Raw genomic sequence first — 24,164 nt, forward strand, 5'->3', positions numbered from 1 at the left:
GATTTTGTAAGCTTTTAAGTGAGGTGAAACTTGGGGTAGGCAAGACAAATCTGACTCCTGACAGGGGTTCAGTAGTCTGGAAAGGTTGAGAGCAACTAATCTAGATAAGCGCCATAATTCTCTTGATCTGCCAAATATTACAACTGACATGTACATAAGCCAAGAAGATGCCAGATTTAAGCCAAAATGTATACTCATTTAGCCAACAGTGCTTGGCTTGAGGGGGACAGAAGAGGGGAAAGCATGCCAATACCCAAACATGCAGGATTACCTATCAGTTGTATTACTGTAGCATTCAGTGTTCAGCCAAGACTGAGGCCCTGAGCAGAAAGTTACAAAGGTCATAATGCCATTCATTTAGCTACTGACTTCAGTCAAGTTAATACAGAGCAACCTCAGAAATTAAAATTTGATTTTTGTCTAAACAGAAAATGTGAAAACCACCACTGCCAGCATCTGGTGTATACTTGAATAGTGCACAAACATTAATCTTTCCCTTTCTCTCTAATACAGCCAGTGACCTTAATACCAGTTCAGTTTTTAATCATCTGGCTGTATCAGTACAGCTGTCATCCAGTCTGCCTGACACAGAACTTCCCCAATAAATAAAAATAAAATCTCTTAACCAACTCATGACAATTCCTAAAATGATTAGAATCCCTTTATCACTTGGATTTTATTTTATCATGACAATGTCTGGACAAAGCCCACTCTCTAATTCAAAAACACAGCTAATCCTTACAGACTAGAAAATTACTGTGGAAATAATATTTTCCAGCCATTATGTTTTAGATCCTGATCTAAACAACTGAGATGTAAACACCCCTAGCTCAAAGTAAGGGTTAGTCAACATAAGCTTCTTGGAAGAAGGGGATTTCTGGGTCAGTGCACTAAAGCAAAAAAATTAATGGTGTAAACTATGGAGTCCAATGAAATTCCCCAAGGTCTCTGACCTAGAGAGATATTTCAGGTAAGAGCTTGTAAGGATAATTGGATCTCAATATCTCATTGTGATTTGCTTTATCATAAGCTCCAGTACAAAAATCTCTCAGGCCCCAGACTCCTGCCTTCTTGGTTGCTTCCTCAACCCTTGAGTGGTTTTGCTTTAGAACACACAAATACATGATTTTTTCTAAAAAGTTACCAAAAAATAAGATGCATATGAAAACAAAAACCATGAGTGAGCTAATGACTAGCTCAATATGCAAAGCAAAGCATCGCAAAATATGGGGCGCACACATACCTCCTGAAGGCAGATGCAAACAACTGTCTAAGTGTCAAAGAGGCCTCCTTTTTTTTTTTTTTTCTTTTTTTTTTAAGTCAAATCTTTGGGCATTTTTTTTCCCCAAAAGCACTAATGTGATTTATGAGCCTAAGTCTTAACTTTCAATGGGACTTAGGTGCTTTTGAAAAGTGTATGCTTTAGCTCTATGCCTAAACAACAGTTGAGGTGAGAATTGAACTGTCCACTTTAAGGAGTGGTAACTCTGATGCTGGTGATACTTTGAATGACAACATTAACTAATTCAGGTTGTTCAAAGCATGTTAGAAAGGAGCGAAAGTATCAAATCATGCATTTCCCAAAGCTGGTGGGGAGGGGGAAGAGGGCAAGGCAAAGGAATTACCAGGAATGGGCTGGAACCTTTACCAGGAAAGGATGGAGGGATTGCAGGGAGCACAGCTGGTTTAGTTTTCCTGAAGGAGCCTCCCCCACTTAAAGTTGGGAGAACACGATGTAAAGTATCATCACCTAACTTTGGAAAGTAATTTTGCTTTAAAATGTTTTTCTGTCATTGTATTGCTTCAAAAATTTTAGAAATTTGAGGTTGCCACATACTACCTGGAGACAAGCAGCCAATTTCAAAACAAAAGCCACACACAAAAAACATTCAATAAACATTGAATGATCGGTACCAAATTTCCTTTCCCTTACACTGGTGTGGAAGCCATCTATTTTCTTACTCATTATACATGCCTTGTTTTGGTTCAGCATTTTGTCTTAACATATAAAATATATGAACTAAAAAAAAAAATCACGTATGTCTACAAAAATTAGAAATACCAACCCTCCAAAGTAAGATTCATAGAAAGTTGAATTAGATGATACTGAAGCTGCTTTAATAACTTAAGTCCTCTCTACAAAAAAGAAAATGAGATGAAAACATTCCTTCCTGCATATGTTGCTCCTTGTGATGTTTGTTGCTCACCAGTACTTCAACCTCAGATTTCCATAACACCTTGATGAATTAAAATATTATTTGGTGTTTACTAAAAACTGAAGGCAGCAAAACGTAAAGGTTACATTAAGGGTCAAAGTTGAACTGTCAGGAGTAAAAGTCTGCAGAGTTAAGGACTGCCACTCCATTCTTATCTTGACACAGTCTATTTATATACTGGAACTTATTTGACATGTCAGCTCCAAAGCCCTAGCAGCACCCAAAAACAAAGAGGCTGAGTAAAGGACAAAATTAGTTAAATCTGAATTTCTTGGCATTATACCAAGAAGCATCAGCCCAAACTGAAGACTAAATTCAAAATGTGTTTTTTGGAAAGAAGTACTTTGCTGGTAGTAGCAACAACAAATGGAATAAACCACCAACAAAAAAACAACAGCACTGAAACCAAATACACCTTTCTTGAGGAGAAGGATGGAGTTACTGTTGGAGGAAAAACAAAATAAAGATTGTTCTGAATTTAAAAACAAAACACACACACACCCTACTGAGCTGAAAACAGACACTCCAACCTACAAAAATGGGACTCACACAGTAAGCAGTGCATGACATTTAACTATATTTTCATATATATAATACTAAAAGAAAAGGAGTACCTGTGGCACCTTAGAGACTAACCGATTTATTTGAGCATAAGCTTTCCTGAGCTCATGCTCAAATAAATTGGTTAGTCTCTAAGGTGCCACAAGTACTCCTTTTCTTTTTGCGAATACAGACTAACACGGCTGCTACTCTGAAACCTGTCATATATATAATACAGTAAAACAAACTTTTTAAGTAGGGTAAGAATTAGCCCATTAAGGGTTGCAATTAGTTTTAAAATTTTCACTGACAAGCTTTATGGTATTGGCATTTGGAAAAAAAACTCACTGGAAATTTTGCTTAACCAATAGTGCACATACCTCTTTATAAGACGGATGAAAGTGTCCCTTCCTCTTTACATATTTACACCCAATGTAAGAATGTTGTACTTTCCATACATATCTCTGTACTGTTAAAACAATATAAGTTACATTCTAAGCATTTTGGCATGAAGCAAATACCAAAAGCTGTGTGAAATAAATTAATATCTTTGTTGTGGTTACTTCAAACTTTAGAGGTCAGACCACAAGTTACGGTAGCATTTGCTGCAATCCCACATGGACATATTTAATATTTTATTGATGGAGTGTTCTTATGCATGAAGTTATTATTTGCATACATTACAACTTTGCTATAATGATGTCTACAACCTAAAGCATGCAGCCATTATTTGCACCTGAACTGTTGGGTCACTGGATCTGCAACACTTTGCTATGGATGAAAAATTATAATACTATTTCTTTAAAATAAAAGAACACCTGTATATACTCTGGAAACATTTTTCTATTGCACATGCAAAGAAAAATACTAAAAAACCTCTGACAGTGGAGGTACTTCAGTTGTAGACTATATGTCCATAACCTTTTTTCCTTAATCTCTTTGGTGTATTTTTAGTCTAGTTGCTGATATAATTAATGTAATAGAAAATTTATGATTACCTATTAAAATTCCAGAAAATAGCACTATTGAGAACCAGAAAAATATGATTTTTACACGAATGCTGCATAATTTAAATTCAGGTTGATATTTAATGTTTCTCTTTTTGAGTAGACAATTTATTCCAGGCCAGATTTAAAAAGATGGCCTTACAAACTGCTGTCAGTGTGGGGAATCTATCCCAACTATTCTACTTACTTTCCATGAACTTAATCTGAAAGGTAGTTTACTTTTGTATTCCAAAAAGATTAATAGCAATGAGTCCCAGAAGTTCTCCCTGTTATTTTCTAAGTAAGTTTATAATACTTAACTACTGCAAGCTCTAATTTACATGGAATGTGTAAAAGGAATATTTTGCATTGCTGATATCTGCATGGCTTTTTAGCTTCACCAACCATCTATGGACAAACACAGATACTTTGCCTGTCCTCACGATCATACCCTTAAAATAGACTTACCAATACTGGAAGTATTCTAGAACAGACTTAACACAGTTTCTCTAATACTCCAACTGGTCAAAAGGATTTTAAACCACAATACAGCACAGAGTGACCTAGTAACCTATATAAAAAAGTAACACAGGCATTCTTTATCCCCCTTATATAAATGAACAAGCTGCACTTGTGTCACATTCAACTATCCTAGCAGTGAACAAAGCTACAAGAAGGTGTTTCCTCACTCCTTATGCAATCTGCCTTCATCATAAGCGGTTACCTCTTGCACCTGAGTAGAAGGTGGCGGGCAGCGCTGAATAGACACTGGAGCAAAGGAATGAGTGCAACTGGCGATAAGGGTAAGAGGAGCAGCAGGAGATCCAGTGCACGTCTCCTCCTCAGAGGGGTGCTATTATTCACCCTGCGAGTCTCATCCCCAAACATCCCCCGCCCGAAGCTCCCCGACAGACAAGAAAGGGCACCTTTGTGGGGCGAGCCGTTGATGCTCTCGCTGCTGGACTGCACATCCGCCGTGGCTCTCCTGAGGCTGCTGAAGTAGCCCCTGGGCCTGGAGAAGCTGCTCCTGGGTGATCGGCCGCCGGGACTGCCGAAGGGGGTGGAGGTGCCGCCCCTGCGGGTGAAGATGCCGCTGAAGAAGCGAAGCAGCCTGTGCTCGTGGGAGGCGGCGCTGCTCGGGGGGCTGCCCCGGCCCAGGCGCTCGGAGAGCCGCTGCAGATCGCTGTTATCCAGGGTCCGGTTCTTGCCTTTGCCGCGCTCCCAGCGCTCCAGCTCCGAGAGCGGCTCCGCCTTGCTCAGCACCTCGCCCACGTCCAGCGTGTTGCGCTTCTCGGCGCCGGGCGCGGGCGGCTCGGCGCGGGCGGCCGGCGAGGCGGCCGCGGGCCCGGGCGGCGGGGCCAGGCAGCCCGAACTGCTGTGGCGCGTGTCCCGACAGAGAGCCCGCGCCAGGTCCCCGCCGCTCCAGTGCCGGAAGCTGAAGCTCCGCCGCAGCCGGCCCGGCTCCCCCGGCCCCTGTTCAGCCTCCGCCGGGCGGCCCGCGGGGTCGCCCCGCGCTGCGAGCCCGTGCTCCGGGGGCGCCCCGGGGCCCTCGCCGCCGGGCCCGGGGACCGCTCCCAGCGCACACGGGCTCCCCCGCGAGCCCGGCCCCGCGACAGCGCCCCCCGGGGGAGGGCTGCTCCCGCTCCCGCTCCCCGCCGGCCCCGGCCACCTGCGGGGCAGCTCGGGGGGGGAGCGGCGCCCCGCGCGCCTGGCCACCTGCAGCCGGCCCAGCTCCAGCTGCCCGGTGCTCAGGGTCCGGAAGGTGCGGAAGCCGCAGGGACTGGGCGGCTGCTCCTCGGCCTCCTCCTCGGCCTCCTCCAGCAACAGCCCGGCCCGGGGCAGGCTGGCGGAGCCCGGCGACTGGCCGCCCGCCCGCCGCCGGGGTCGAGACGGCTCCAGGCCGGGGCCGCTGCCCTCGGCTGCCAGCAGCTCCTTCTTCACCATGGTCACCGAGATGCGGTAGACGGTTTTCCGCTGGGGGGTTCCCCGCTGCATCCTCTCGGGGGAGGCGGCGGCGGCGCGCGGCTCGCTGCTGTCCAAGAGGTACATGGCTCCCGCCCCGCTCCTCCCGTCAGGCGGCAGCCGCCGCCAGCCGAGCCATGCCGGGGCCGCCCCGACGAGCGCTCCCTTCGCGGCACAGCCACAGAAACCGCGGCGACGCCAACCAATCCCGCCCCAGCCGAGCTCGGGCGGCCCCAAAGCGAAGTCACTTTGCTGGGCGCAGGGGCTTGCAGGCAGGCAGGCAGGGGATTCACATCACCAACCCTACCCGCCGACCCTCCGGCTCAGGAGGGAGCTGCTCCACGCCGGTTCTCGGCACCGCTAGGCTGGTCTCTCCAAGACATCCATCTATGCAATAACCAGCTCTCTCAGCCGCCCCTAAAATAACTCGCAGCACCGCTTAAAATCCATGTAGTAACTGCATGCATCCTCCTGCAGATCCCGAAATGCATCGCTCAGGAGAAGCAGGGTCTGGTATTCATAGGGTTGGAGCCGAAGCAGCCTGCAAATTTCATTGTTTACAGCGGATTGCACGTTGGCATATTGTGTCCTTTTTGCTGAATAAATCTGCTTATCTTCCCTCTCCTCCGCGCTCCGAACGGAAAATTGCGCAGAATTATCCCTACAATCAACTGCCCCGAATTGAGGCGAGGGAGATGTTTAAAATGAAAACGCCCGCCGCCGCCAATTGCAGGAGGGCCAGAGTAACCCGACCCCCACACAAACATCCCCTCCAACCGCAGTCAGCGCACCGCCGAGTCCCCCCAGCATCAGGAACAGGAGATAGTCCGCACGGTGTTCGGAGAGAGCTCAGCCTCAAGCAGTAGCGGCAGGATTGAAATGCTGGAGTGGATTACTGCTCTTCTGGGGAATGATTAGGCTCGACCCAAACACGCCCATTACACAGCAGCAAGGGCTTCTTTTTTAAAAGTGGAAAGGAGAACCAAACAAGAGATAGAGAAAACATTAGGGGGGTAGCCTGCTAGTCTGGATCTGTAAAAGCAGCAAAGAGTCCTGAGGCACCTTATAGACTAACAGATGTATTGGAGCATAAGCTTTTGTGGGTGAATATCCACTTCATTGGACCTCTTGCCCCAGCCAGATCACTGCTTCCAAAGTGAAGTCACTCATCTAATGGCCCTACAAAATCTCAGACCACCTCCAGTCATTCCTCCTCCACTTGTTGATATCAATATGTTCAGGGATTTTAAAAAAAAAAACCTGGAACCTATCATGGCATATGCAGCTTTTCACCTGTTGGTCTCCATTTCTAAACCAGTCCTTGTCAGTGGGTAATGACTGTGTATTACCAAAGACAGCTGATTGGTGGGTAAAATAAGTTGAGTTTGTCACATACTCTCAGTCAACTACCAAGGGCACTAACTGGCATTGAGGATAGTCTCTAAGAAGCCAAAAATGGAAAGGATATCCAGAATGAGCTATATTCTCATCCCTGTAGATGCCACCAGGTCAGGGTTGAAACTCATTGGCAGGTCAAAAACTGTGGGAGAGCTTCCAGTGGTTCTACTCATGGCCTATCTGGTGCATAGAGTGAATTCATTTTCCAGTGCTGTTAAATCTGGCACCCTTCACAAGCAACACACATCTGGGGGGAAAACGGCATAAACTAGAGAAGCTAAGAAAATTTTATTAAAACCAAGAAAGCAAACCAAAGTTTTGCAGATGATAGCCCCTATTGTGCCTTCTTCAAAACTAAATCAAAACAGATGCACCTATTTCAGTGCTACAATAACCTTAGTATTGGGCAAACCGCCTCACCTACATGCAAAAAATTACTGCAACTTCAAACAATGGGATTCTGTATTACAGCCATGACTTGTGTTGTTAATGTCCCCATGCATTGTAACACATCTAACAGATCATTCACTAGTTGGAACTAGGGTGTCCAGATAGCAAGTGTGAAAAATCAGGACAGGAGGTAATAGGCACCTATGTAAGAAAAAGCCCCAAATATCTGGACTCTCCCTATAAAATCGGGACATCTGGTCATCCTAGTTGGAACCCTCTAAAATAACTTCATATGATAGGGTGAATTAAGATCGGTCATCCTTGCCTTTCTATTTAACCTTTCTTTTTGTAACATTATGATTCACTGTATTTTACAGCTCATTTTGCTGCCAGGATAGAGTTTGCACACTTCAGTCACACCAATGCACTCGGATTAAAAAAAAACAAATATTCACAATTTCTACAATCTTTTCTGGGTGGATGTTTGCATCTCTACTCCCATAGCAAGATAAAGTTTTGAAATCTATATGAAGCTTTTCAGAATATTAAAAATGCCACTTCCTCCCCTAAATGGTCATTTACTATAAGTGCAAGTTACAGCACATTTAATCATTTCACTCCGCTATACTGCAAGCCATTATACATTTAACATTTCCAGACTAATATTTCTAGCTTTTCAGGGCTAAAGTAGTCCTGAATCATACAGTATTTGTGAAAGCACACACAATACCTTCACTAGGTAATATAGTGTCACCAAATATTAACATAACTCTAAGAGACAAAGTCAGTAAGGCAATATCTTTTATTGAACCAACTTCTGTTGGTGAGAGAAGCTTCCAAGATTACACAGCTTAAACTACCTCACCCATCTTGCCTCTCTAATAACTTGGGAGGGACCAACACAACTACAACACCACTTCACACAACCTAACAGACATTTTAGTGTTCAGCATCATTGGCTATTGCAAATTCTTCCAAAAAAATAATCCATGCCACAATTTCCACTGTGCTGTACCATGCAAGTAGGTTTCTTACTACAGAGTGGAAGAATCCATTTTTGTCTGTCTTAGATGACTGAATCTTCAGTGGAACTACTTTCAAGCACAAATGAATAGTCTACAAGTGTTCTTTCAACCTCTCTTTAAACACACTATTCTTTTCAAATAAAACACAGTAGTTACATCCCTTGTTGACTGTATATGCCGGCATCTATTCACAAGTCCCACTCCTTCTCCCCACCAGAAAAAAATAGTAGGTCCCAATGGAAAGGATGGCACATGTGAAAAGCTCTGCAGCATAAACATTTAATTACACTTGGAAAGCTGCAGACAGGTTTTGGATTTTGTTACAATAGAATTTATCCTATTTCAGTCAAATAAACGTTATTCTTGGGGGGTTGTTACAATCCACATCACTTATGAGAGTACATATATTAAAGAGTAGTTCAGATACCATTCAGCAAAGAACAAACACAATCCCTTTCAAAGAGACCACCAGTGGTAGATGGACTCATCTGCTGTTCAGACTGACTAGTCATGCATTTTTTACCATCCTTTAACTGAAATAAGACTTCTTTTAATGCAACCAAGTTTGCTGGCATTCAAATGTGCAGTCATTGCTCCCCTCCATAATTGACAAAGGATTTACCCCATATCATTACCAACTTCCCCGGAGCATTCTTGAATATATAGGTATTTTACCCTAACAAAGTACTGTAAGATTACCATAGCAGGAATACAACTTTGTAAACTTTACGTTTAGTTTTACAATACATACATACATACAATTATAAAAAAAATTGCTGCATACCACACAGTGAAGTCTAAATAAATGTCACTGAACCAAAAAGTACGATGTCAAAGGCCCTGTCCATACTAAAAGCAAGAAAAAACAGGAAAATACTGTTTGCTAAAGGAGTCATTTTCCCTCCAGGGAATTCCTTCAAATGAAGTAATGCTATAAAACAAGTTAAATATGTCAAATATGTATATCTAATAAATAAAACCATCACTTCTTGTGGCCTACTGGCCAAGTTCAAGGGCAGTCCATCAAGGTACTTCTACAACCTTCATCAATTTAGTATCAGAGCACAACAGAAATACTTAAATATCTATCTCCCTGTGGGGCAGGAAAATGTATCCTTATTTCACAGGTGGGGAACTGTGGCAGAGACTGTGGTGTCTGAAGTCACACAGGAAATCTGTGGCATATCCAAGAATTGAACTAAACTATCCAAATCCAAGTCTGCTGGCTTCCTCGCAGATCTCCCTCTACTCTACCAAAAATCACCGTGGATACATGTTCTAACAAAGATAGCCAGCTTTATCTTATACTTGAAGATGTGCAGACTCAGTGATCCAACAGGTCTCCTTTAGCTTCTCTTCAAGGACAAACAGCTACTGTACTAACATTTACTGCAAAATGACACCTTAAAATGTTAACGCACACAATTAGTCATGATACAAACAATTCTGCTAGCTATATTATAGACGGATATTAATTGGCTTTTAGTATATATTAATTTATGAAACATCCCTTTATGCTACTTGTCAATTACTCCAATACTGCATGTGTTTAAACAACTATTTTTTGAAGATGCTTTAACTGCAAAGTATTTTGGCAGGTCTTTTGCCTTACGCAAACCAAGATACTTTACCATAAGATTAGACTAAGGTAACAACTCATTACGCTTGCCTGAATTCTAACTTCACACTCAAACCATGCTGCACAGGAGAGGCTTAGAACTAGAACACAGCAGGTCAGCCTCAGGTGGATCAGCATAACCATATGAAGGTTTGCTGTGCACCTCTCCGAAATGTGCTTTCCTTCTAGCCAGTGTCGTCAGTCTCCCACCTCCAAGCACACAATCGAGTTTAGTTTTAAATCACTGCTGAATATAAGCCTCTAGCACACTTTACTTTTTGAACATTTAACATTAATAGCAACATGATCAAAACACGAAGTACCGGCCATTGTTAGTAGCCCCTGCTACAGATACAAACTGCTTCTAGAACTATTTTTAACTTCCTCAGCATCCCGGGTTATCAGAGGTTCATATTTTAAAATTATTTTTAACTTGGCCTTTACTCTCTTCCATTTGAGCCTCTGGGGAGGATTAAAAATGCTCAGAAAATTATCCCTTAATAACAATTAAGACAATTTACTCTTTTAAAGGTTGCCAGAAAACCTATTTTTCCATGTTACAGCTCAGAAAGGATATAGCGAATGTTAACGCATATATTTCCAGTTGGCTGCTGGTTGATTGTAGATCATTTAAGCTTTAATTCTGAAAGGCCACTCTGGGCAGACTCCTACATACACATGAAGCTCCTAGCAGAGAATCTGTCTCTCCACTTGAGTTAAGTCTTAACACCTCTTCCAGAAAACACTCTGGCAGACTGCAATCATTCTGACATTCCCAGTTGTAAGACACAAGCCAGTTATCCAGATTGCTTCTAAAGATTTGTCATTCATTTCTGTAACAATGCAAAAGCCACACCCTTTCTCCAATACAGCATTGTAAAAAACAGGCTTTAAGCTGTTTTCAGATACAAAGGCAAATACATCTCTGTGTCCTGTTAAATCTGCAACTAGAAATGCCCAGCTGATCTAACAAGATGCCCAACAATGTATCAGTTGCATGACCAAACCTATTAGGGATAAACAGGTGACAGAAGGAAACAACACACTGAATTTCAAGCCAAATGAAAAATCACAAGGAAAAAAGGCAGTTGTACTTTAGTAGCAGTTAATTTCCACACTAGCATGCATTCATAGACTCAGACACTTTAAGGTCAGAAGAGACCATCATGATCATCTCATCTGACCTCCTGCACATTGCAGGCCTCAGAACCTCCCCCAACCCAACTCCTGTAAGAGACTCTCAACCCCTGCGGAGTTACTGAAGTCCTCAAATCATGGTTTAAAGACTTCAAGTTACAGAGAATCCACCATTCACACTAATTTAAACCTGCACTTGACCTGTGTCTCATGCTGCAGAGTAAGGTGAAAAACTCCCAGGGTCTTTGCCAATCTGACACATGGAAAAATTACTTCCCGACCTCAAATATGGCAATCAGACCCCGAGCACGTGGGCAAGACCTACTAGCCAGACACCTGGGAAAGAATTCTCTGCAGTAAGTCAGAGCCCTCCCCATCTAGTATCCCATCACCTGCCATTTTGAGATATTTGCTGCTGGCAGTTGCAGATTGGCTACAGGCCATTGTAGGCAGTCTTATCCCATCTCCTCCATAAACTTAAACTCAGTCTTGAAGGCAGTTAGGGTTTTTTGCCCCCACTGCTTCTCTTGGAAGACTGTTCCAGACCTTCACTCCTCTGATGGTTAACTTCAAGTTTAAACTTGACGTCCAGTTTATATCCATTTGTTCTTGTGTCCACACTGGAGCTTAACTTAAATAACTCCTCTCCCTTCTTGGCATTTATCCCTCTGATGTATTTGTAGAGAGCAATCATATCTCCTCTCCACCATCTTTTGGTAATCTAAACAAGCCAAACTCTTTGAGTCTCCTCTGATAAAGTGGGTTTTCCGTTCCTCAGATCATCCTAGTATTCCTTCTCTGCCCCGTTCCCATTCAAATTAATCTTTCTTAAAGATGGGAGACCATAATTGCACACAGTATTCCAGATGAGGTCTCACCAGAGCCTTGTATAATGGTACTAACACTTCCCTCTCTCTACTGGAAATACCTCCCCTGATGTACCATAGAACTACATTACCTTTTTTCCCACGGTCACATCATATGGGTGGCTCATGGTCATCCTCTGATCAACCAAAACACACAGGTCTTCCATTTCCTCTGTTACTTCCAACTGATAAGTCCCCATCTTATAGCAAAAATTCTTGTTAGTCCCTAAATGCATGACCTTGAACTTTGCACTATTAAATTTCATCCCATTGCTTTTATTTCAGTTTACAAGGTCATCCAGATCTTCTTGTGTGATATTCCAGCCCTCCTCCGTATTTGCAATACCTCCCAACTTTGGGTCATCCACAAATTTTATTAGCAAACTCCCACTTTTTGAGCCAATGTCAGTAATGAAAACGTTAAATAAGATTGGTCCCAAGACCCATCCATGAGGAACTCCACTAGTATCTTCCCTCCAGCCTGACAGTTCACCTTTCAGTATGACCCATTGTAGTCTTCCCTTCAACCAGTTCCTTATCCACCTTTCAATTCTCATATTAATTCCCATCTTCTCCAATTTAACTAAAAATTTCCCCTGTGGAACTGTATCACATGTAATCTACCTGGATTTCAGTAAGTCATCTACTGCATTTCCTTTGTCTAAAAAAATCTGTTATCTTCTCAGAGAAGATCAGATTGGTCTGGCACAATCTTTCACAAAACGATATTGTGTTTTATCCCAGTGACTGTTAACGTCTATGTCCTTAAGTAATTTCTCTTTCAAAATTTATTCCAAGACCTTGCATACAATTCAGGTCAAACTAATACGCCTGTAGTATCCCAGATTAGGTTTTCTTAAAAACAGGTACCATATTAGCAATTCTCCAGTCATAGGGTACGATCCCAGAGTTTATAGATTTATTAAAAATCCTTGCTATTGGGTTTACAATTTTATGTGCCAATTCCTTTAATATTTTCAATGAAGTCACACAAATGAGGGTCATTCTTGTCAGTTGCCAGCTTGTGCAGATCAAGGAGTGACTGGTTCACATTCTTTTCCACGTGCAAGGCACACACTGGAGATTATCCAGGCCCCCCGATTTAGTCCCATTAAACTGTTTGAATTTGACTTCCACCTCTAACATGGTAATTTCTACCTCCATATCCTCGTTTCCATTAGCCACTCTGCCAATATCCTTAAGCTCTTCATAACCTTATTAAAAGCTGAAGCAAAGTATTTGTTTAGGTGTTAGGCCATGCACAGATTATCTTTAATCTCCACCCCATCCTCAGCATTTAGCAGTCCCAATTCTTTCCTTGTTTTTTTTTTGTTTGTTTGTTTTTTTTTACACTTTATTTAGCTATAGAACATTTTAGTATTGGTTTTAATTCCTTTTGCAAGGTCCAACTCCTCTTGGCTTTGGGTAGGTCTCACTTTATCTCTACACTTTCTGACCTCCAAGAGGTAGCTTTCCTTGATGATCCAACACACTTTCCATTCCTTGTAGGTTTTCTGCTTTCTCTTAATCACCTGTTTGAGATGGTTATTCATCCAGCCTGGTCTGCACCCTTCCCTACAAATTTTCTCCCCCTCCCCGGGATGCAGACTTCAAATAGTTTCCACAACTTTGACAAAATTCCATGCCTCCTCCACATTCAGATTTTTGAGTTCTTCAGTCCAGTCCACTTCCCTAATTCCCTTATTTTTTTAAAAAGTTAGCTCTTTTGAAATAAAAAACGGAGTTGCAAATCTATTTTTATTTATCTTTCCATTTAGTTTAAACTGAATTAGCTCTTGATTACTCAAACCAAGGTTGTCCTCTACAACCAGTTCTATGAGGTCCTCCCTACTCATGAATACCAAATCTAAAATGCCATCACCTCTTGTTGGTTCAGCAACTATATGATGAAGGGCAACTGCATATCTATTATTCAATAGAAATCTTTCTTCTAATTCTTTTCTGAAAGCTATCAGCACTGAAACTGAACCAGACAAATGCATAGGAGGGCAACTGTCAAAGACAAGTATATTTTATGACATGATGGTCATTCATGACATTCCTTTTGATGATCTTTTAAATACCCACGATTATGGCTAACGAGTAATTAAAAGTTGACAGAGCCAGAAGGGTACCCAGAAGTCACCTACTACAGGACAGGCCCAACAAAAAGTAACAGAACGCCACTAGTCACCTACAGCTCCCAACTAAAACTTTTCCAGCACATCAAGGATCTACAACCTATCCTGAAGGACGATCCCTCACTCTCACAGACCTTGGGAGACAGGCCAGCCCTCATTTACAGACAGTCCCCCAACCTGAAGCAAATACTCACCAGCAGCAACTATACACCACACAACAAAAACATTAACCCAGGAACCAATCCCTGCAACAAAGCCTGTTGCCAACTCTGCCCGCACATCTATTCAAGGGACATCATCATAGGTCCTAACCACATCAGCCACACCATCGGGGCTTGTTCACCTGCACATCTATCAATGTAATATAAAGCATCATGTGCCAGTAATGCCCCTCTGCCATAAACATTGGCCAAACCGGACAGTCTCTACGCAAAAGAAGAAATGGACACAATTCAGACAAAGAATTGTAACATTCAAAAACCATTAGGAGAACACTTCAATCTCCCTGGACACTCAATAATAGACTTAAAAGTGGCCATTCTTCAACAAAAAAGCTTCAAAAACAGACTCCAACAAGAAACTGCAGAACTGAAATTAATTTGCAAACTGGACACCATCAAATTAGGCCTAAATAAAGACTGGGAGTGGATGAGTCACTACAAAAAGTAATTTTCCCTCTGCTGATACTCACACCTTCTTGTCAACTGTTGGAATTGGGCGACATCCACCTTGATTACATTGGCCTTGTTAGTACGACAAAAGTAATTTTCCCTCCCTTGGTATTCACCCCTTCTTGTCAACTGTTGAAAACAGTCCACTTCCACCTTAACTGAATTGGCTCATTAGCCCTGACTCCCCCTCCCCCCCCTTGGTAAGGCAACTCATCTTTTCACATGCTATACTATATATTCTGTATTTTTCACTCCATGCATCTGATGAAGTGCGTTTTAGCCCACGAAAGCTTATGTCCAAATACATTCGTTAGTCTCAAAGGTGCCACAAGGACTCCTCATTGTTTTTGCTGATACAGACTAACATGGCTACCACTCTAAAAGTTAAATATATCAAGTAATATTTCTAATGCTCATCTTTAATGAAGTTATATCAAGATGAAACTCCCTTCTTAAGCAAACACACAGTTTAAAAAGATAGCACTTCGGATATAGCTTTTTGTCATGATTATGGGTTTTTTAAACTATTTTAAAAATTCAATACTCTTATAATGTTAATCATTGTAGAAACTGCCTATCGCTACTCTCCATTATATACATGTTGAAAGCCATGGGATGTTCCATTCTTCCCTTCTTGGCATTTGAAAAGTTACAAAAACTATACATCATTTAGCTTATCCTACATAATTATGGTTCTGTTGCATTGTCATGAGTCCTCATTTTAGATGGATACAGTTTTTTAGGCAGTGAGTTGAACTCTTTGAGTGTAACTTTCTTTACATTCCTCCGTTTTGCTTTAGTGCCAGAAGATATCCAACCATTTTAAGGCTCTACAATGAAATTCCTTGATTTTGTTAGCACATGTCACAGCCTTAATGTTGTGTATAACGTGGTACAGTTAATATCCTTGTAGGTTAAACTCTAGAGGCAAAGTATCACTCCAGGTAGTTGCCTCTTGGAGCAAACTTTCTTTGTGGAATAAAGGGAAATTAGGTCACCAGAACAGTTCAGTTCAATAAAACCGAGATATTTCACTCTCTTTTCTTATCTAGAGATAAAGACAGACTGCTTTACGTCCACTGTTTGTCACTACAAATCAATGTGCAATGAAGGAATAAGAGAAGGCATCTGGATAAGAATAATATTGTGCTGGAGGTTAACAGCAATCCAGAATCTAAACCTAAGCTCTGCCTCAGGCCACAGGGTTTTGCATTAAGTCACTAGTCTGAGCTCTTGTACAACTATGCAATCGTCCACTAAGTAAGGCCTCAATTCACCGTAGGCAATTCTTTTGTCTGCAAGAGATTAAATTAAGTAACCCCAAACAAATTCAAGTGGCTACCAATGAAAAACCAACATTTGCCAAGTCACCTCATGAGTTATTTCCTATTTTCTGTATTAAAAAGTTCAATTCTCCCCATCCTCACTCTCCTTAAATGCTTTGGAAAACAAAATGGCCTTTGCCGCATACCTCAACTAATTTGGGCTTTTCATATCAAGGGAGGAATGAATGCAGAAGTTAAGGTCCCTTATGCAAAATGGCCTGTCAGCAAACCACCTCTTCTGTCTAAATGAGGAGGCTGTAGTGAACATGCTTCTACTGATTACATAGGCAGAGGCAATGCCTCAGGTAGGAAGGTCCTAGGCCATCACATTTACATTTAGAAAATTAACTATGTTAGTCCCTTTATAAACCTAAAACCAGGAAGAGAAAAAATGCCTGATGAAAATAAGAACTGATAAATATGCTAACTTCATTACAATTTCATTTATGAAAGATAAAAAAAATCTTAGCAAGGCATCCTAAACCTTTATTTTTATCCAAAGCTCTTAGCTGAGAAGGCATCATTTAATGTAATACAGATCTAAGAAAACAATGCTAGTGTTTCCTTTTCAAGATACAAGTGCTTTTGAATGTCAAACAATGGTTGTCCTCTCTAATAGTACAGTATATGTAATTATAATGGCTATTAAACTATACGGTATAGTAAGAGTTTAATTTTTTTCCTTTTAATTTCAAAGTGTGGATTTTTATGCTTTTTTCACTCCCATTTAGGTCATGCTTGTTACCAAGGCTCATTCCCTTACTATAGCTAATGCTCACATATTCCATTTCCTCTTTTTTCCATTCATTCTCATGTTTAATAGGCCACAACCAGTTATGACAATGGTTATAAGGAAACAAACAATTATGGCAGCTTAATACAATGTAGGTGCAAGGTAGGTATTTGACTGCAAGTTCTCTTTAAACAACCTCTACTAAGGGTTCTGAAGAAGTGAGGTTTTTACCCACGAAAGCTTATGCTCAAATAAATCTGTTAGTCTTTAAGGTGCCACCACACTCCTTGTTGTTTTTGTGGATACAGACTAACACGGCTACCCCCTTATACTCTACTAAGGGGGAGAGTTATGAAGGTGTTTGAAAAGTAATGGACTTATATTGTTACATTTTATATTTTGATGGCTGAGCAAGACATACCATCTAATTTTTTTTTTAATGGAACCAAGAATAGTTTCTTTACAAGGAAAAAGGAGAAAATCTTAAATGTTCTTCTGCAGCAGCGTCCTTTTGATTTTTGTCCTCAAGCTCCTCCAGCCAGCATGATTAACACATTTTGCCTATTCCTCTTTCTATTCCTCCTCATCAGCCTACAACATCCTGACTGCAATCAGGTCGATACTGAAATAACAAGCTAACCTTAAGGTTGTCTTCTCACTAGACAGTTAATCTTAACCAAAAGGAGGAGCTCTGTGTGAGACTCTTTCAGACTGTGATGAATTTTTTAAAGGAAGCCTATCATCTTTGATGTCAGAAGACTTGTGAAGCAGCATAAAGCATCAGCCTATCAAAGTAAAATAACACACGTAGAAAGAATTTTTTTAAAGTGCATAAACTGTTTTATTCAGATTTTTAAACAAAGGTTTTAATCACAAAACAAATTCTATGTATCTAACATAAAAAAGTTCACTGACAGAATAATCCAATCAACAGTAAGGATGTTGAAAAAGAATTAACACGTGAAACAATAGAGAGTACTGGCTATACGTACTCTTGCGGTGGCCTCAGAATCTTATCCAACCAGCTGGCCGCATAATGCTATTTGGTAGATTTTTTTATAAAAAAGGAAAAAAAAATTAAAGTTTATCTGCCACCTAATTAACTCTTACAATGTTTAAATTTACCATACTCCATGTCACCTCCCTACATCTTTTGGATACTGAATTTTCAAGACACTTTTGAAGTCACTAGAGATTAGTTTTCCCCATTTTGTACATTACTGCTGTTAGTTCAAGTGAGGCAGTCTACACAATGAAGAAAACACGAGATAGTCAGTCTACAAATTAATAGTTGGGAAGGGTTACTCAGACTCAGATTTTAAGGCCAAAAGGAACCATCATGATAATCTAGTCCAACCTCCTGCATACTGCATGCCACAAAACCTTGCCCACCCACTCCCATAAAAGACCCATAACCTCTGGCTGAGTTACTCCATGTTACTTCTCTAGATGTGAGCACAAATGAAAAAACCTTTGATGAAACGTACATTTTCAACTAAATTTAATATCAAGTAATTCACTTCAGAACTATTAAGTAGAATTATGTTATGCTTTGCAAATATTTGAATTGATATGTTTTGTACACACTAATATGCATGCAATGAGAAACAATGAAGAATGTACATATAAGCTCTTATAGTACTCCTGGGGGACTTCTGCACAAAAAAATTAAAAATTCTGCACACAATATTTAAAAATTCTGCAAAAATTCTACATATATTTTATTTGTCAAAACAACAATATAATCATGCCAGTTTCAATTATTTTGGTAATTTATTTTAAAATACCTGTCAGCAAGTATGTCTGGAACAATATAGACAACAAAAGAGATTCAGGAAAAAATTTTTGACAAAAGGATTCCTTACTAGGCATATTAATACAAAACTTTGAGTAATAATTCATCTAAACTACAAAGAAGAACATATTTCCTGCATCCCCCAGAAGCAGTGCAAAAGTTTGTGGGAGTCAGGGGTAATGGAGAAGCTGAAGGATAGGGAAATAATTGCTGGGAAGGAGCCTGGAGGGTTATTGAGAATAGGTGGAAATAGTATAGAATGGGGGGGTGGGGTTGGAGGCGGGAAGGTGTTAGAGAGCCTCTCCCTTGCAGACGCTGGCTGACTCCTAGCCTCACACATTAAGTCAGGCACTTCTGCCCCTGTCCCCATGTGTCCCTGCACCTTCTCCCCCCACCCCCATGTGGTAGAGGTGCTGAATTCTTCTTGTGCCAGTGGGTGCTCGACCCCCGCCAACCCCAGCCCCCACCCTGACTCCACCCCTGTCCCGCCCCCTCCTGCCCCATTCCAACCCTTTCCCCAAAATCCCCACCCCAACTCTGCCCCCTCCCTGCCCCATTCAACTCCTTCCCCAAATCCCGACCCCGGCCCCTCCTCCCTGAGCATGCCACATTTCTGCTCCTCCCCAGTGCTTGCTACAGCTGTTTGACAGCAACAAGCACTGGGGAGGAGGTAGGGGGGAGCGGAGACGCAGTGCGCTCAGGGAGGAAGCAGATTCGGAGGGGTGGGACAGGGAGCTTGGCTGCCGGTGGGTGCAGAGCACCCACTGATTTTTCCCTGTGGGTGCTTCAGCCCCGATGTCATGTGGCCCTGAACCCCTACTCAGCCACACACATGTTCCTATGTGGTCCTGCACCTCCACTCCCATTCAGCCTCTGGCTCAATGCTGTCACCCAGCTAGCTCTTGTGCCCCTGCCACAGTGTGCCCTCAAATAGTCCTTCTGAATCCTAGTCTGAGACCCCTCAGCGGCTCCATGTGTCCTGCTCTTTCCATCCCCCACCGTATTCTATGCCTCCTTACCTGGCCCCATGGGCAGAGCACCATGAAGAACAGAGCCACTGTCCCTCCCTATCTGCAGCTGACTGTTCCAGCCCATGAGCTGGCTGCCCTCTGTTCTGGGGCCTCAGAAGTCCTTGGTGTGCAAAAGGTTTAATTGCAGTGCTTGTCCAACAGAATCTATTTTCTGCAGGGTACATAAACTCTGCACATGCGCAGTAATGGAGAATTCCCCCAGGAGTGTTATAGATAAATGTGTATAGATTTATACAATAGTAATGTTTACTAGTAAACAAAACTCATCCACACTCCCAAACTGAACACTAATCAAGAGAAAAGCTGCTTACAAAACATTTAAGTTAGAATTTTAGAAAGAATTCATCTCTACTTACCAGATAAGGTCCCAGCAATGAATCACATTCCAGCAGAAATAATTTTCTATTATTTTCAAAAATCACATCTGCTGTGCTAAGCCTACTATGACTTTGTACTAAACACACAAAAACATGCCTTTCAATGCATTACAACAATAGATTCTGATCATGGGCACTGAAGATGGGGACTAAATAGCCATTGCTTCCATTTTTAAACAGGGGGCCTTGGCCCCCACACTTTTGAGAATCTGAACTCAGCAGTGGTGTAACAAGGGATTGGCCCCTAACTGGGAGCTGAGCAGTATAAAAGCAGAGCTCCTTCCTCACTAGTATTAGTCTTTGTCCAGAGGCTATTGCAAACATTCCAAATGTACATTTAAGAACTCAAACAGAAATGGCCCCTTCCTTCCCTTCCAATATGAAATATTCTCCACAAAACTGCATCTGCACAACAATACAGAAGAGTATTCAATGCTGCACCAGTGACAAGTTTCAAGTCTAGTAGCTCATAAACCTACATATCTAGAAATGGAAGCTTTATCTTTAGGAGGGGAAGGCACTCAGGTTCCTGAAATATTGACCTTCTACCCCTGCAAAATCCTGCACAAATGGTGTGCAGCGAAGTTACTTTCATTTCTCCTTCTTTGTTCTGAGTAGTTGTAATCATGGCAACTGAGTCATCTGGCTTTACAGGTGGGATAAAAAAAATCAGTCCCGATAAGTTCTGGAAAACGAACACTTTGCTAAAATGGACTATGACTTGTGGAGTTTACAGAATAATGTGTAATGATAAAATTCTACCAGTACTCATTTGGGCTGACCTTCGTAGAACGGAAGTGGCAGTGATACGTAAGTAATTTTCTATCAAGCTCATACCAGTAATACCTCTTATGCCACACCACACCACCATGTACTCAATATGGATATGTACTTGAGAGAAAGATCTCAACTGTATTTATAATATGCATATTTAGATTAGTGTGGCACCTAGGAACCCTAGGCACGGACCAGGTCCTTGTTGTGCTAGGTGTGTACAAACAGAACAAAAAGATGGTCCCTGCCTGCAGGAACAAGTATGAGAGAAATGGACAGACAGGGGAGTATAATAAAACAATGAGCCAATACTGGTTAGTATGATATGTCTCAGCACACAACCAGCAGCCTGACCACTGTCAAGTCATTGTCAATTTTTTGGTAAGCATCCTGGCAAAAGAGAATACTGAGGAGGGATTTGAAGGTGAATAATGAAGTAGCTTTGCAGATACCTCCCAAGTGTATGTAATCAAGTTATCAGGACAACATATGTACTGCTAGTGAGCTAAAGTGCACAAAGGAGAGTATCATGGTTTGGTCTTCAAGAAAGATTATGTCAAGTCAACTTAGGGCAATGTATTTGTAAATGTAATGTAATGTAAAAATGTAATGTAAAAAGGCTAATTAGTGCCAATCTTTAAAGAAGGGAAGAAGGAGGATCCTGGGAACTACAGGCCAGTCAGCCTCACCTCAGTCCCCAGAAAAATCATGGAGCAGGTCCTCAAAGAATCAATCCTGAAGCACTTACATGAGAGGAAAGTGATCAGGAACAGCCAGCATGGATTCACCAAGGGAAGGTCATGCCTGACTAATCTAATCACCTTCTATGATGAGATTACTGGTTCTGTGGATGAAGGGAAAGCAGTGGATGTATTGTTTCTTGACTTTAGCAAAGCTTTTGACATGGTCTCCCACAGTATTCTTGTCAGCAAGTTAAAGAAGTATGGGCTGGATGAATGCACTATAAGGTGGGTAGAAAGCTGGCTAGATTGTCGGGCTCAACGGGTAGTGATCAATGGCTCCATGTCTAGTTGGCAGCCGGTGTCAAGTGGAGTGCCCCAGGGGTCGGTCCTGGGGCCGGTTTTGTTCAATATCGTCATAAATGATCTGGAGGATGGTGTGGATTGCACTCTCAGCAAATTTGCGGATGATACCAAACTGGGAGGAGTGGTAGATAAGCTGGAGGGCAGCGATAGGATACAGAGGGACCTAGACAAATTGGAGGATTGGGCCAAAAGAAATCTGATGAGGTTCAATAAGGATAAGTGCAGGGTCCTGCACTTAGGACGGAAGAACCCAATGCACAGCTACAGACTAGGGACCAAATGGCTAGGCAGCAGTTCTGCGGAAAAGGACCTAGGGGTGACAGTGGACGAGAAGCTGGATATGAGCCAGCAGTGTGCCCTTTTTGCCAAGAAGGCCAATGGCATTTTGGGATGTATAAGTAGGGGCATAGCGAACAGATCGAGGGGCGTGATCGTCCCCCTCTATTCGACATTGGTGAGGCCTCATCTGGAGTACTGTGTCCAGTTTTGGGCCCCACACTACAAGAAGGATGTGGACAAATTAGAGAGAGTCCAGCGAAGGGCAACAAAAATGATTAGGGGTCTGGAAAACATGACTTATGAGGAGAGGCTGAGGGAACTGGGATTGTTTAGCCTACAGAAGAGAAGAATGAGGGGGGATTTGATAGCTGCTTTCAACTACCTGAGAGGTGGTTCCAGAGAGGATGGTTCTAGACTATTCTCAGCGGTGGAAGAGGACAGGACAAGGAGTAATGGTCTCAAGTTGCAGTGGGGGAGGTTTAGGTTGGATATTAGGAAAAACTTTTTCACTAGGAGGGTGGTGAAACACTGGAATGTGTTACCTAGGGAGGTGGTAGAATCTCCTTCCTTAGAGGTTTTTAAGGTCAGGCTTGACAAAGCCCTGGCTGGGATGATTTAATTGGGGATTGGTCCTGCTTTGAGCAGGGGGTTGGACTAGATGACCTCCTGAGGTCCCTTCCAACCCTGATATTCTATGATTCTATTTAAACCCTGACTTTGAGGCCAAGCTTTATGAGTGTTCAACCCTTAATTGAGATCAGATTTTCACAACAGATCAGCTTCCCTTTTTATTTATTTATTTATTTTTTTAAAACGAGCTGTTGGTTGCCAAACATGTTTGGAAATCTGGCTTTTTAAGTTTTAATAGTTATTAGTCAACCATAGTGATTTCTATACTAAATGAGGTATTTTTATATTTCCAGTTAATATTAGCAAGCAAACAAAGCATTTTAAGCAGTACTTGAAACTTGAAAGTGTTGTAGACCAAACCATTCAGTATCAGTGTAATTCTTCCAATCTAAACTTTCCTTCCCCTTGTATTGCTTTTATACTATACATATTAATGTAACAGAAACCTGCGTTGTAACAGCTACATCAGTTACACGGTTTCTAATCCTTCCTTTACCACGTACACATAGTCTCACACGTGCAGAAAGAAGATTCCAGCAGGTATTCTTCCCCACTGCTGCCCACCTTTTCTTTGGGCTTAAACAAATAATATGCTGCTGTAAAAAAGCATGTGGATTATACATCTATACATGTGCACAAACTGTGTAGGCTTAATAGGTGTATATAGTAGGTGACCTTTTTCATACGCTCTGAGCTTTCACTAATTCTACTCTCACTGAAATAAACACGAGTGTTACACTGTTGGAGCAGAATTAGGCCAACACAGGGCTTTTGAAAATTCCCCTCAGGGTATGATACTCAGTATGTACAGTTTATATATCATGGGTCAGCTAACACATTGAACACAGCCAAGGCAGTACACAGAAGAGCCAGCTACAACTCTCTCATTCTGACGCTTGGATTTACACTGGCTCTGAAGCATGTTAGCCAGCTATGGCCACCCAGCACCATAATATAGTAGCAATGTGGCCACATCCATCCAGTCCCTTCTGAGCGTATGAGCTCACAAGGAATATAAGCTGTGTGGGCTACTGTAAGACTGTCAGATATTAGCTGGGGGTTCCCCTGGGTGACAGGAAACTACAATTTTTCAGCCATTTGCTCTTCCTAAAACCAAAACAAACTGACCCCATTACATGTATATATTTTTGTAGCAAATGTTAAGTCCATAATCATGTGTATAAAGGTTCTAACCCACATTCACATTAATCACAAGTTGTGAAG

General features: G+C 41.9%; 1 protein-coding gene across 4 annotated transcripts in view; it reads right to left on the reverse strand.

Moving 5' to 3' along the window:
• Nucleotides 1–24,164, reverse strand: part of AGAP1 (ArfGAP with GTPase domain, ankyrin repeat and PH domain 1) — a 680,164-nt gene that overhangs the window by 522,282 nt on the left and 133,718 nt on the right. The window contains exon 1 of one of the 4 annotated variants that reach the window (XM_084644148.1): nucleotides 4,669–6,509. The exons of 2 other annotated variants lie outside the window; for them this stretch is intronic. In XM_084644148.1, coding sequence (XP_084500274.1) covers nucleotides 4,669–5,791 — 1,123 coding nt within the window. In that variant the 5' untranslated portion in view covers nucleotides 5,792–6,509. Of the gene's footprint in view, nucleotides 1–4,668; nucleotides 6,510–24,164 lie in introns of those variants that run through there. One more of the 4 variants, XM_084644149.1, reaches the window with a different exon arrangement.

The sequence above is a fragment of the Lepidochelys olivacea genome (assembly GCF_965140295.1).
Source record: "Lepidochelys olivacea isolate rLepOli2 genome assembly, chromosome: 11".
Classification (NCBI taxonomy): Eukaryota; Metazoa; Chordata; order Testudines; family Cheloniidae; genus Lepidochelys; species Lepidochelys olivacea.